The sequence below is a fragment of the Haliotis asinina genome, chromosome 9 (genome assembly GCF_037392515.1).
Source record: "Haliotis asinina isolate JCU_RB_2024 chromosome 9, JCU_Hal_asi_v2, whole genome shotgun sequence".
Lineage (NCBI taxonomy): Eukaryota > Metazoa > Mollusca > Gastropoda > Lepetellida > Haliotidae > Haliotis > Haliotis asinina.
This window is the reverse complement of record NC_090288.1, coordinates 24,599,526-24,614,808: the sequence shown is the minus strand read 5'-3', so window position 1 is coordinate 24,614,808 and position 15,283 is coordinate 24,599,526. Positions and strand designations below refer to the sequence as shown.

Genomic DNA, 15,283 nt, shown 5'->3' with positions numbered 1-15,283 from the left:
GAGATAGTTGGTACCAATAGAAAACACATTACAAGCACAACAAAGCAGCAGTTTATGAAATAAATTATCTTGCCTAAAGGTACCCTGAACAATGTATATACCATAGTGTAAGGTGTTTTGGGGTAATAACGCAAAAGGTTATCATGAACATTATTGCATAAGTAGATTATCAAAACTGTAATTCCGTAAATAAATATCACCTCACCTTTCAAAAATTTATTGTTAAAATGTTCTGTTGTCTGTTGGGTTTCCAATGCAGTGTACATTTCGTGTCTTGTCCGCAAGCAAGAGCACTCGAAGTGACGTGACACGTTTTCGGGTTATTTGTTATTGCTTGGAGTAATGCTCTTGTATGGAAGCAAATGTGATGCATTCTTCTCCACAGAAATCAACAAATACAATGTATCATTTTAATTAAAAGTCAAGCAAATAAAGAAATACCCCGAAAACATGGTTCCCCCCAAACATGGTATGACACAGTACTTTTGGGTCATGATTACAGAATACCTGACACCTTCTGCCATCTTCGAAAGGAAACAGGTTTACATTTGGTTAAGGTTAGGGTTTGGTTTAGAGTTAGGGTAGGGTAAGATGTAGGGATTGCATTAAGGTTAGGTTGACGTGACAAAATGTATCCGGTATTCTGCAGCTGTTCCATTTTTAGTGCATGAAATATTCTACCATTAAATGACCAAAAACCCAATATGCCTGGATAATCTGCAGATGCTGAGTTGATCCTCGAGGACACAACCTGGATATACTTCTGGAAAATTTGTATGCATATGATAAGCTGTCCATACGCTGTGCCTGACATTTCTTGACACCCTTGACATCAGGATTATAACCATGACTTCCTCGAAGACGATATCAAGCAGAAAGTCCATACCTTAGACTACGTCACTCAAGAAGGGTCCCCTCAACAGATCTAAACCCTCGACCGATATCTTCAAAGGCCATTAAATATACCTTCAGAAGAGAATGAGAAAATGCCATATTATTCAATATCTAAACTTGAGTGCCGCTGAAGACAGGATACATGTTGCCTATAATATTAATAGCGTATAAAGATAATTAACGTCACTTACCATCTTCTTCTTCTTTCTTGTCCCGTTTAAGCATGTGCATCGTCAGAATTCGTTCCTGTTTCACCTGAATTATATCTCAAATCCCTCAGTCTTCCACATACACAGATTCCACGTCACTTTGCTCGACAATGCGCATGACCGAAATCGACTTCCTGTCGGTGCTGGGGAGTAATCGTTTTGTTCATTGCAAGTGAGGAAGACCATAAAGTGGGCGGGACGTCATAGCATAGAACATTGAAAAGGAGTGTCCATACGTATGTCATATACTCTCGACAGGCGAGGAGTAATTGACAAAAAGATGTGTGTGTGTGTGTGTGTGTGGGGGGGGGGGGGGGGGGGGGTGTCTGTGTGTGCCTGTGGGTCTGTTTGTGTGTTTACATGATATTTCCAGGAAGAGACTGAAACAAACTGTATTCCACTTATTTACCCTTTGACTCAATCGTCTTCCTGCAGACTTTCTGAAAAGCTTTAACCGGCTCTGTACAGTTTTCTATTAAAAAAGAATTAAGCGCGTGCACATGCGTGCGACGACTAATGAAAGAAACTGAACCATTGATACTGTGCATTATACAAATTACTTTCAAATTTCGACTATTGTATTCATTTAGCCGTTTAGCCGTCAACATTGCCCTACTAAATCCATGATGAAACAAGTTACATTATGTGCTTCCCGTCCAAAGTTTAGACTCGCTTTAAGGTCACATTAAAACACATTTATCACTTATTCATGACTTATAATGTACATTGCTGCTTTAAAAAACAAAACAAATAAACAAAATTATAAGCGTACAATCGCGATTCAAAAGTGCAGTATTTTGTACTTGGGCTTACTTCCACCCAAAACGAAGCCCTCGGGAGACCGAACCCAGTCGTTGTGGGTGGATGTGCGCTCAACACATGTTTCTCCACTAACACGGGGAACCAACTTCAATACTGTGTAGATAAATTGCACGAAGACCATGCATTAAATTACCTAAACTTCTGTGCAAATAGTGTGTTTGTGAACAGCGGCGTTTTGGTGTAAAGTTTTATCAGTTATTGAACTCATGACAATAACATTTTCAACGTTTTGCTATACGTCAGTTCACAGTACCTTTAAACAGCATGGAGTATTTTGCAAAATCTAATTTAGAACCGCTGACTGAAATAAGTGGCTACATCTACACCAGTGAGTAGATGGGTAGTAGCCATTGCATTATAACTACCAGCGTTCCTCAGTGACTCAACACGGGATATGCAGACAAAAACTAAAAACTATTCCGCCCAGCTCCAGTCTTTATTTCATCCCGCAAACAACCAAATCAATTTGTTAGACATGATGCTATTTTATCATGTTTGTTGCACATTAATACGTGACCGTGTGGTTTTATCATATCTGGTAGTACATTAAGTCGATACGTTCTGAAGCGATTTGTTGCCCTTGGATGCGCTATTGTAGCGATCTGATCTCCCGTTCAGATACAATCACATACGTTGTGACAGGATTGACCCTATCGACTCCACGACTGGGTCGCGATCTGACATGATCATCACGAACCGACGCACTCTGTTGCGATAAGATACGATTGTGGTTGCGATGTCTTTCTCGTTTCACGATGGAGGTGATCCTTGTTTGAGCTACGTTTGGAAACTGACGAGTATATATACAAACCGTCTGACCATGGACTTCATTGCTTCTTGAACTGCTACAGAGTGAGCATAACAGCTGTGGTGTTTGTCATGTCCACGATTGATTCCGATCACCACGATTTGGGAGCACTTTTGGATGCGATGTTTGCTATTTGTTACGATTCAAAACGATCCGATACGATGATTACGACTGACACTTAATCGTGTCGATCATAGACAACTTTTGAAAAGTCCAAAGTTTTTCTACGATCAACACGATTGTCACGACTGACCTGAAGATCTGACAAGAAAATAGCAAAAGGTGGGGCTTGCTCTTAAGTTCATCAGGGGGAGTCTATCTTGCGATTGACTCTTGTGAGTTGTATGATCCCCGGGGACTTGAGATTGATAGTACAATGCGCCGATTGAGATTGATATCCACAGATCGATGGAAGAACAAAGCGCTTTTCAGCAGTTGAGCTGGGTAGAATAAATTATTGCAACACCCGATTTTCTACATAGTAGTCACGTGTAAACTCGAAGTGTGGTTATTTCGCGCATCAAAGACCAGACAAAATCTTTTCAGTGAACCTTATCATTTTCAATGAATCTGAATAACAAGTAATTTTTTTTCAATTTGAAACATTTAATCCATATTATGTCTTTAACAAAACAAGGCTAGTTTTCACAAATATTGCTACACAATTAACTATGGCTGTAGTGGAAATGCTAGCTGGGATTTCAACCTGCACGTTGTCTCTAACCCAAGGGTGATCATCACAGTTCCTGCACAGTTAATATCTTGTGTATCCCCCAGCGGCAGCAATCACTGCATTCATCCTTCTCCTCATGCCCTGGATCAGACGTTGGATATGACGTTGCGGTAAACGTCGCCATTCCTCGTGTAGCGCATGTTCCAAATGTGCTACATTTTGAACCGGAGGTACCCGTTCACATACTCTACGGCCAAAAGTGTCCATCACATGTTCGATGGGGTTCATATCCGGACTACGAGTGGGCCAAGGAAGGGTAGTGATGGCACTTCGTCTCAAAAAGTCAATGACAGCTTGAGATCTGTGTGCCGGGCATTATCATCCATGTAAACTGGTTTTGTCTGAAGCGGGTGATTGTCAAAATGTGGAACAACAACAACCCTGTCCGAGATTTCCCGTTGATACCGATGCCCGGTAAGGTTTCTCGCTACTGTCTGTAGTTCTGGAAAAGGCCAACAAACCCGATCTAGTCCTTTTTGATAAAACCAATGGAATTATTTATATCATTAAATTTTCTGTCCCTTTTGACAGTAACGTGATTGGCAAGATTCAGGAAAAGCATGATAAATATGCAGACCTCGCCTTTGAAATGTCTCGCTTGTATCCCAAGCACACTGTCGTCAGGCTCCCCATTGTTCCCGGTGCCCTTGGTTTGGTACCCCCTGATCTTATGGCGCAGATGAGGAGAGTGCCCGGGTTCTCCATCGGGAGCACAGCCCTACTGACAACCTGGGTAATGCAGAAGGCTGCAGTGTTGGGAGCCTTCATGTTCTCCGGAAAGTTCTTGGTGGGTTCGACTAGGCAGTGTTTCCTTGGAGAAATCCCATTCGCAGTCTGGGCTGCGTGTAGAGGGGGCGGGGGCCCTGAGCTGATCACGAGCTTGACCAGCCTGAGTGTGCCAGGATCACCCGAACCCTCTCTGCTGCATATCCACCTATCTTAATCTGTAAAACGTGATAATAATTTCATAATTGAGGAGCCATATACATATTTACAATATATCAGATGGATTAAAAACCTGAATATTCACAGTTGGGGAACAAACAATTAGAATTAAATTACACATCTAACGTAACGTGAGTTTTCTTGTTGATTATACTTTCTGTATATAGATTCTCGAACGTTTTGGATGGCGTCCCATCTCTGGTTGGAACCCACAAACTCTGACTGAGGTACAAAATAGTAAGCACGCAAAGTCAGCGATCCACTAAGCTAGAGAAACTTTCGCACCGAAAGTACTGCCGCACGAAAAAGGGGCAGTGCGACACTGCCGACAGCCTAGTGGTTAAAGCGTTCCATAGTCACGCCGAAGACCCGAAGGCCTTTCTGATGTCCACCACAGTGACATTGCTTGTATATTGATACACGCGACGTAAACCTAAACTCACCTATTGACTCCAGACGCAACAGGTGTCTTACAGTCGGTCGTCTAGGTGACCTATACTTTGTGTACTCCTCCAACAGAACATAGAAAAAAGGCATCGCTCTCATGGCCGAGAGGTATGAATGCTACGGTACCTTTCAGATGGGGGTCAAATCGTTGTATTTTTTATTACGCTTCCTTGGTAAAGAACAGATTCTAGAACTTTTATAAGAAAATTAGTAGAAAGTATATTTTCTGTTACAGTTTCATTTCCAAATGTAACTTGTTAATTTGTCCACATTCTAAGAGTGAGATGCAAGATTGGGTTAATTAAGGTGAGAAGTTCGCGTGATGTTGAAAGCATCAGGTATGTCGTGTGAATAAATCATCAAGCTGAGCTGCGTATGGATGAACGATCAATAAAGACAAACACTAGCTTGATGCTTCGGAGAAGTTGGCTGCTATGGTGTACATGTTAAAGCAGTACCAGCATTGTTTTCACCGTTTCTATGTGTGTAACAGTACACAAAACTGTATTTGGCGTAGGTAATGAGTATCGACCTGTCTGTGTAGGCATGCAGCCCAACACTGTATAGTGATGCCAAAAAGGACTTCAGTGTGTACACAACCATGGCGACAATAAATATATAACATAAGATGCACGGGTAAAACTGCCGCCATATGTACATTATATATAAAGTGCACCCTAAACCATTGTGGAGGTGATGATCAATACAAAGCGAGAACCAAGACACCCAGCATTGTCTTAGATGTAGCCATGCACCTGATATACCACATTGTTCTCGGACGCCGTTCCCAGCCGCCGTATGACATACACAGGTTTATGTATACTATTGTGCACAGCAGGTCGATAAGGCTCCACTTACGACAAGCAGCACAGATCGTCGATAATCCAAGCGTGACGTTGTTTCACAGATAATATATAAGAGCATTATTTATTATTCCTGACGATTGATGTCGTTGAAGAAAAGACGCTTAACTACCTACCTGCCCATGTTCATGCACGAAGCACTGTTTGAACAGATTTCGGCAGTTACCATGGCAATTAAAACTTTTTTGGGTATCTTGCAAGATAATATCCCGTGTTCACTGTCTATTTGATATATTCACCATATCCAGCAATCATGTGTCCAGAGGTTTCCCTCTACGTGGGAACGTGTTATTGCAAATAACGGACATGAAGAATAGCTCTTAAAAGAATGTTCTAAATCAACGAATCCATATCATATTTCCCTGAGCCACCAACTAATTTCCACAATACTGTTACAGCTAAAAAGATGAAAAATAATATGTACTGCCCTAGACGGTTTACTACTATTCAGGTCGTGTCTGTACATATGCAGTAACACAGATGTATCCATCGGATCTCATTTAATCTACATAAATACTGATTTACAATAACAATCAGTGAATGGGCAACACAATGCTAACTTTTAAAAATAATGGCTTATTGATGCGCAGTCTGTAAATATGAGATAACCTCTTTATTGGATTAACTCGGCGAAAATAAATAAAACTATGTTGAGGTGGTAAGGCAAGCTATGATTCCTTTTCTGTCTTATTACGTGACATGACATGCTGCTTTGTTGAGTATGTTATATCCCCCGACCACAGCTTTGTTGACTCACGTGACCGCAGTTTCCATGACGTCACGCACATGACGTCTCGCCAACCAGGGTCTCACTTGGCAACCGGAGTCCATTCTTCCTTTCGAAAAATAGCAACACTGTGTTGTGGAAATTAGTCCGTCAAATCGGACTATCATTTGCTGTTTCGGACGTAAATCGGCAATTTTGACAACGATTTTTCACAATGACACTAGGGATATAGTGGTATCAGACTTGCCGTTGTGTAACGGGTCGTTTCAATGGAAGAATGTCCATACGGGTCATCCCTCAGCCAAGTCAAAGGACTCGTTCTATACTAACAACGGGAGATATGTTCACCACTCACAACGCAATCATTGACCCTGCGACTCATCATCTCCCAGCTATAACCGCTAACCAAACAGTCGGTGGCGGGCCACATGTGAGTAGCGGAGGGGTGAAAGTACAGCAAATGTATGAAAATAAAAACCTCCCTGACAAACGAGAGATCCAATATGGCGGCGACCGCGGAGAACAAACCGATCATCCCCATCAGTCTACCGGTCATACTCAATCCCTCCCGTCCGTACCTCCACGGCCAAGCTCGAGCGGAGGTAGTGTCACAAGCAAAGGAGGCTCGGCAGCACGTAGAGGTAACTGTATGAGCCCAGAAACGGCAATGAAGCAATACATGCATAAACTCAGTTCGTTTGAACATCATGAAATTTTTAATTACTCTCAAATATTTTTCGTGGGCCAAAATGCAAAGAAAAGACAGGGGGTTATTGGAGGCGCAAACAACAATGGATATGATGACGAAAATGGTTCATACATTCATGTACCACATGATCATATATCTTATCGCTATGAAGTGCTGAGAGTCATAGGAAAGGGTAGTTTTGGTCAAGTTGTCAAAGTCTATGACCACAAGCAAGGACAACACGTTGCATTGAAAATGGTCAGGAATGAGAAAAGATTTCATCGTCAAGCTAAAGAAGAAATTAGAATATTAGAACATTTGAAGAAACAAGATAAGGATAATACTATGAACATTGTCCACATGTATGAAGAATTCACCTTCAGGAATCATACATGTATCACATTTGAACTGCTGAGTATGAACTTGTATGAACTAATAAAGAAGAACAAATTCCAGGGATTCAGTTTGCAGCTTGTACGCAAATTTGCACACTCAATATTACAATGTCTAGATGCTTTGTACAAGAACAGAATTATTCACTGTGATCTCAAACCAGAAAACATTCTCTTGAAACAGCAAGGCAGAAGTGGCATCAAAGTTATTGATTTTGGATCTAGCTGCTATGAGCATCAGAGAATATATACTTACATACAGTCAAGGTTTTACAGGGCACCTGAAGTGATACTTGGTGCCAAGTATGGCATGCCTATTGATATGTGGAGCTTGGGGTGCATCTTGGCAGAATTGCTAACTGGATACCCACTGTTCCCTGGTGAAGATGAAGGTGACCAGCTAGCTTGCATCATTGAGCTTCAAGGCATGCCACCACAAAAACTCCTGGATGGGTCAAAAAGGGCTCGCAATTTCATCAGTTCCAAGGGATATCCTCGGTACTGCACAGTGACCACATTACCAGATGGAAGCATCACACTCCATGGGGGTAGATCTCGCAGAGGTAAAGAAAGAAAGCCTCCAGGAACTAAGGATATTGTGTCTGCTTTGAAAGGTTGTGATGATCCAATGTTTTTGGATTTCCTTAAACGTAGTTTGGACTGGGACCCAGCTACAAGAATGACACCAGGCCAGGCACTTAGACATGCCTGGCTAAGACGTCGCCTACCAAAGCCACCTCCGTCAAATGATAACAGGTTGGACTCAGGAGCTCGACGAAATTCATCAGGGAACCGAAGTTCGGTCCAGAAACTTGCAAACACCACAGTGACAACGAGTGGCAAGTCAAGGCAGATTGGCCTACCAGATGATGTCATTAACACTAGAACAAAACTGCCACAAATTGGATCAACATTATAGGTTTTAATTACTGAAGATTAAAGACACAGTGTTATGTCATGATTATTAAAGGTTGAAACCTAAGCCGTCCATTGCTGATAGAAGCTTCAGTGTGATAAAATGTTCACAGGCCAAATTTCTTAAGGCATATCACGGTGCAAGATCTTTTAACATTTAATCATGTGAAATAGTTGTGAAGAAACTTGACAAATATTAGTCTGAGATCTGTTTGAATTTGTGGAAAACCAAGGATACAACAAGGATGAACCGTCTGCAACAAGTATCAGTGTCAAAAAGCTTGAAATGAATTGTTTTTCATGCACTCACTGGAGGTAAAGTTTGTGCACCAACGATTTGTTTTAAAACTGGTTTTCATTTAAGTTGTGAAAGAGCTTCATGGAAGTGATATCTTTGAATTTTATTTTTACCAGCCAATATCTGTGATGTGACTAAATGCAATATGATCAGGGTCCAGATGGTTGTTAAGTTGTGTGTGGATCAAGCTAACTATTCTTACCAACAGTTTCTGTGTCAAACTTGAAAACTTCAAGTAGGCATGTAACTAAAATGTTTTTTAAATTTTTTTCCCAGAGATTTAGGACACTTTAGGGTTAGTGACATGCACTGTGTGATTAGTCATTGTAAGCATCACCAATGTGCAGCAGTTTGTTGCTTGAGTATCAAAATTTAATATAGTTAGTGCCTAATGTGATTAAGTGGAACCAAGTTGTCAAATATTAATGCACTCTCCTTCCTTCAGCCTACTGCAATGCACAATCGAAAGGTGTCTCAAGATCAAAATGTGATATCACCACTACACTAGGTCACTTATTTTATAATCCCATCATTTCCAGTGTGTGCTACTTGTGTTGATTATTGTTGTTTGAAGTGGTTGAATGCTCTGTATAATATTAAGTCAACTGTTAATGGCTCATTGTAAATACATGACATAGTTATATCCTTGTACAGTTTTAATATAACACATATTATGATGAATGAAACTGCATTTTAGTCTGACTTGTCTTTTAGGAGTATATTTCTGTTTTTAGATTGTCAATAAAATATTTTTACTGAAGTGTAAAACAAATTTAACTTCTTTAAATCAGTAAGAACACTAATGGTATGTCTTGTTCTGAAGTAAGTGCTTATCTAATGTGTGATCTGTTTTACTGAATTTATTCAGTTAATCATTTTAACAACTGTGTGAATGTTTTTATTGGGCAATTATTCTTTTATGCGCTTTCTCAGGTTTGAAGACAAGATATGGTTACTTAGTAATATTTGATTATTGTCTCTTCCACTTTATGTTCCATTTCAAAACCAGAGTTAAGCTAGAGTGTAAGTCACATGAAGTTTTAAGTTTGGTTTGTCCAGGGTATTGGAAGTGGAAATGAACCTGAATGTAATGAATATGTTTGTTTTGATTGCATCAATTTTGATCACTATGTGCTATCAGCATAATCAACAACTAGATCAGTCAACTGCATCTGCCTGCTTACTCATTGTATTCATAAACAGCAACTCAATGTAGTTGCTCTTGTCTATTTCGTTGTCTTGAACATATTAGTAAAACTGATTCATGAGAATCCTCATATAAGCTTTTATGTCAGTGTCCATGAAACAGAAGGGCTGCAGAGAGAGAGACAACGACGAGTGAAAGTACATCAGTGAGAAAAGTTTTGCAATTAGCTTCTGAAATGTCATGGTCGAGCCCAATGGAAACATTCATAAAAGTCTTCTCTGATATTGTCAAATCATATCACTGATTGTCGTATTAAAATTATTTTTGAAGAACTCTCTTTTAACATTCTGTCACAATATTATTATGACCATTACATGGTTGAAAGAATATTATTTATATGTCTACCTTATGTTTAATAGAGAAATATAAACAAATTGGTGGCAATTTGTAGTTTTCTGTTTGTAAGATTTCTACACCATGCTTAAGAAAACGGAGCAAGAACATGAAATGTTGGTGAATAGTGTCACACTGACATTGACACTACACATATCCAAGGGTTTGGGGGCAGAAAAATTGATCAGACAGAAAGTGCCTTTAGATGGTACTTTAGCGATAGTATATCAATACAGCATGGATTGACCAAAGGACATAATAGTAGATTGTACATTTATTACTCGCCCACTGGAGATACTGCTGTGTAACCTTTATACAGCACTATTAGACTTCTGTAATACCGCATGATGTATGATGTCAAAATGGTTCTAAGTTGTGACGTCACAGTGCTAATTCGCCATCACAATGTTATTAGACCTTTACTCACAGAAAGCTGAGAGTCCTCACACTGTAGGCAATTTAGCCGCAGTTTCTGTCAATTTATGTTGGTGAGTAATAAACAGAATATTCAACTCACTTCCATGAAATACCATTTTTATGAAACTCATTAAAGATTTAGTATCAAACCCACTTTCGCTCATTTGATACCAAATCATTAACTTGCTAAATAAAAATTGTGTTACAGTACACGGAAGGTCGTTTAGTATCCTCTGTATATCCAAAATCATGCTACATTTCTATCTCTTGGTTCAAAATCGATACAGTGATCAGCATCTCTGTTGCTTTGTCATTTTGTGATTTTCAGATTCCTGATTCACAACAGGCGCTACAACAGGTTGTAATGTTATGGATGCTTTGTGAATGGGGACCCAGAACTTCTAAATCATTAAATATCTCTTTGAAAAACTTGGTATTAAGGCATTGAATTTTTATTTAAAAAATTCTATTTTTTTCTTAGTGTGCATGCGTGTGTTGCTCTGTGTTCTGTCATTTTGCTGAAAATAAAGGTAGTACTCGTTTCTTGAGCTTAAATCCCAAACTACTGAATATCATTATCAAAGTTGCTTTGTACTGAAGAGAATTGATTGTTTCGTCATTACTGGACTGATGCTAAAGATAATATAAGATCCAGCGGCAGACAGGTTCACAAAAATATGTGAATCTTTCCTTTTTTCTCTGTGGGTGTGGGTGTGGAGAGAGACTCCTAAAGGGAGTTAGGGTTTCTTTACAGAAAGGAGGGATGAAATTATGTATTTCATATTTCTAATTACAGGATTACATTGGGACAATATGTTCATTCCTGTTTATACAGCAGTCTCAGAAAGACAGGGTGTCAGTTGGACAGAGTGCACGGTACTTCACTTTCAGAACAGCAACAAGTCAAAATGGTCAACATGTCTGTTAAGAAAAGTGTGAGTGCAACCTTTTCAACATGCACCCATATCCACAGGGTCTTGAATGCATCCATTCAAACCATTTTCTTTAGTCAACAAACTGCCAAAGTTAATTGTCTGGATTTGTTGTACACATAAAACTTCATGTGTTCTGAGAGGGCCACCTTCTGACAGCTGTAATTCCAGAACACATTTTTGAAATGTGCAGATGTATGGCTATTGTAATTTACTTCTTTGTTACTGTCAACTTGACAATGAACCATAGAAAGTAGTCATACTGCTTAGGTTAATCTCTGGGCATTTGCTTTGTGAGTGAGTGAGTGAGTTTAGTTTTACGTCGCACTTAGCAATATTCCAGCTATATGGTGACGGTCTGTAAATAATCGAGTCTGGACCAGACAATCCAGTGATCAACAACATGAGCATCGATCTGCGCAATGGGGAACCGATGGCGTGTCAACCAAGTCAGCTAGTCTGACCACCCGATCCCGTTAGTCGCCTCTTACGACAAGCATAGTCACCTTTTATGGCAAGCATGGGTTGCTGAAGGCCTATTCTACCGCGGGACCTTCACGGGTCCTTTCAGAGATGTAAACTAATGACTAATATGTTGTTATAATGTTACGTCACCAGTACACTACAGTAGTTTTGTTTCCCAAAACAACATACCAAATCAAATCACAGCTATGAAGTCTACAATAGACTCAGACTGTGATGTCTTTCTAAAATGCATGTCCATTAATCTTTGATTTAGGTATGTCTCATAATTAGAAGAGATATAGTAAGATCTATAAATAAATGGTGTAGTCGCAAGTTACATCCACTGACATGCTATATCAATAACCTTGTGTACATATAAAAGAGATGAAAGAAATCACATCCGAGTGCAACTGCAGTTTGTCAAATGGGTTCCATACTTAAAATGTCATTTCTTCCTATTAACCATTCGTGCCTGAATCATCAGGAATTCGCCTGGAACTTGTTATTAGGGAGTCTTGGGGATATTCTGAGCTTTCGTAGCATACTAATGCTGTGATTCCAAATACTTCCAACCATTTTCTAATCTATTATTGGGATTTGTGTTTCAGAGTTTCAAAATATAACTCACATACTTCGTGAATGTGGCTATGAATGAAAACAGAGAACTGCAGACCTTGGAGTATAAATTGAAAAATGGTTTCCAACAGCTCAAATCTGCAATGATTGGGAAAGTCCATGTCTCTGGTCCAGATTGGATTTATTCGGAAAATGTCACTCGGGCTAAGTTTATCAGCAGTCTTAGGAAAAAAGCTGGGGAAAGAGACAACCCACATGTGATAAGCAGTGCTAATAAATTGTGTTGCTTCTCTTTCTGTGTCTGTAACAAGTATGCACTATCCTTCTTCACTAGAAGGTAATAGGTGAGTGCAGTGATCTGTGACCTAATGTGTCTTGGGGTGTGTAACAACTGGCATGTGTAACAAATGGGAGGATACCTATTCGGATATAGTGGATTATACTTCCTTTCCACTAGCCAGTAATCATGATTATTAAGTCCATCATAGCCTATTAGCCAAATGCTGGAGAATAAATGAAGAATTGGCCCAGCTTGGATTTAAAATGATTGGCCAAGTCAATTTGCCCCATCTCTTTGATCTATCTGTATCTGCTTATCTGTAATCCTCCACAATGAAATTAGGTGGTATTACAATGGACACCATCTGTTCATCACTCCTTCGTGCATTCACATTTGTCTTTTTTGAGCATTCAGTATTTCTTCACCAAACCTGGCACATAGATCTGGTGGTGTACTGGTGCCTTTAGGTGCTTTTGGAAGTATGAATGAAATATTTTTGGCTTTTCCATGGCAACAAGTTTGACTTTGACTCAGATTGGTGGTTATATTCTTTTCCAGAGCAGTGCTTAAAAAAACGTTCTCTATTTCTTCACCAAACTGGCACATATAATCATAACTAGTAGGCATTCATAAGAGTATTTTGTCATTGCAGGGGATATTGCAGCTGATAGAGGTGATTCCTCTCCACAACTCTAATTTATCCTTTTTGTAATCTTTATGAATACCAGCTGTGAGAGCTCCTAGTTACACTGTATACTGTGTTTAGGTTTTGAAAAGAGGAAGTGTCCCACAATTAAACATACACAGATATGTTTGTGACAGAATTCAGAAAGAAATTGTTTGGTTGTACCTGAATGGAAGAAGTGTTTTTCACAAACTGGCAGTGTAACATTGTATCATTACATCATGTCAGTACAGATAGCTGGAAAAAATGCAACCCCCTTGTTTGAGTCAGTTTTGCAACATATCTGAGAGTGAGAGATGATGGGACATTGCAGGTAAGAACTGTATAAACTGAGTAGTAGAAGGTGTAAACACAACAGCATTTACATTGACAAATCTTTGACAAATTAGGGTCTTGCAAGGTTGGGGGTGGTTGGTTTTTTGTGGTTGTTTTTTTGTTTTTATTAGAATTGTTTTAGATTTATTAAGTTGTTTTTGTTTGCTTTTTATATTTTACATTTGAAAACAGGATAGCTGCAAGTGTATTAATAAGTCTCTACACTTAGAATATAAGTGTATGGAAATGTTTGATCGTAAGGTGTGGCATTAGAAATCAGGTTATTTCTCTCAAGTTCTCGAGGATATGGTGACAATGATTATATGTGAAATAATGTATATTTTATAACCATATATTGCAATGCAATGTGTCAATTCCCATTTTGAAACTGTACTTTTTACCAATCATTACAAAGAAAAAACAAATTCAAAAGTTGAAAACCATGACTGGGTTTTTTCATAAAATATTCACCAACACATATATTCCATAATTACACGATGCCATTTAGAAAGTGGTCAAATGCAACATATGTCATATTTGGGATTTCACTTTCTTAGTAAAGTACAAATTCTAGTACTTTTTTCGGTTGAGTCCCATCCGGGATTCGAACCCGCACCCTCAGAGTCAGGCATCTAATCGCCAGCACACAAAGTCAGCCGCCTAGCCCGCTCAGCCACCGCACCCTCAGAGTCAGGCATCTAATCGCCAGCACACAAAGTCAGCCGCCGCCTAGCCGGCTGACTTTGTGTGCTGGCGATTAGATGCCTGACTCTGAGGGTGCGGGTTTGAATCCCGGATGGGACTCAACCGAAAAAAGTACTAGAATTTGTACTTTACTAAGAAAGTGAAATCCCAAATATGACATATGTTGCATATATTCCATGGAACAAAATCTTTTTTATTTTGAAAGAATATGAAAAGTGTGAATATTGTATACATATATTTACTAATCAGTCACTGATTTCAATATATACAACCTTAAGCTTGAAAACCGAGGGAAATTGTTGCAATCAAAAGTCTAGGCTGCTAAATAAACAGCCATTGTAGATGACAGTGTATGTCCTGGCATGAATATTCAATGTCTGTTTGGAAGACCTTGAGTTTTAGGCATATTTTAACATGTTCTACACCACTTATAACCACTTATAATCTTACTGCAATGTATACTAACCATCAGAAGTGTTTAGACTCTCTAGTGTAGATGTAGCCACTTACTTCTGTTCTAAATTAGAGTTTGCAAACTACTACACACTGTTTCAAGGTAAAGATATTTCATTTCACATGTATTCTGTTGTGTCTCAAACAGAATAGGGGGGAAAACTGGTTCATGGA

At 39.3% G+C, this 15,283-nt stretch overlaps 2 protein-coding genes across 2 annotated transcripts in view; one reads left to right on the top strand and one right to left on the bottom strand.

The window, feature by feature from the left end:
• The window catches only part of LOC137296419 (coatomer subunit gamma-2-like), a 53,709-nt gene extending 52,467 nt beyond the window's left edge, over positions 1–1,242 (bottom strand). Inside the window, exon 1 of the mRNA XM_067828213.1 lies at positions 1,086–1,242. Coding sequence (XP_067684314.1) covers positions 1,086–1,125 — 40 coding nt within the window. The 5' untranslated portion in view covers positions 1,126–1,242. The remainder of the gene's footprint in view (positions 1–1,085) is intronic.
• A 5,259-nt stretch (positions 1,243–6,501) lies between these two features.
• LOC137296420 (dual specificity tyrosine-phosphorylation-regulated kinase 2-like) lies at positions 6,502–10,220 on the top strand. The gene has a single exon (XM_067828214.1). The coding sequence runs from the start codon at positions 6,726–6,728 to the stop codon at positions 8,445–8,447; it is 1,722 nt and encodes a 573-aa protein (XP_067684315.1). The 5' UTR covers positions 6,502–6,725; the 3' UTR covers positions 8,448–10,220.
• The last annotated feature ends 5,063 nt before the right edge of the window (positions 10,221–15,283 follow it).

Coding starts and splice junctions, on each gene's coding strand:
- LOC137296420 (XM_067828214.1), top strand. CDS start 6,726: ATGTCCATACGGGTCATCCCTCAGCCAAGTCAAAGGACTCGTTCTATA.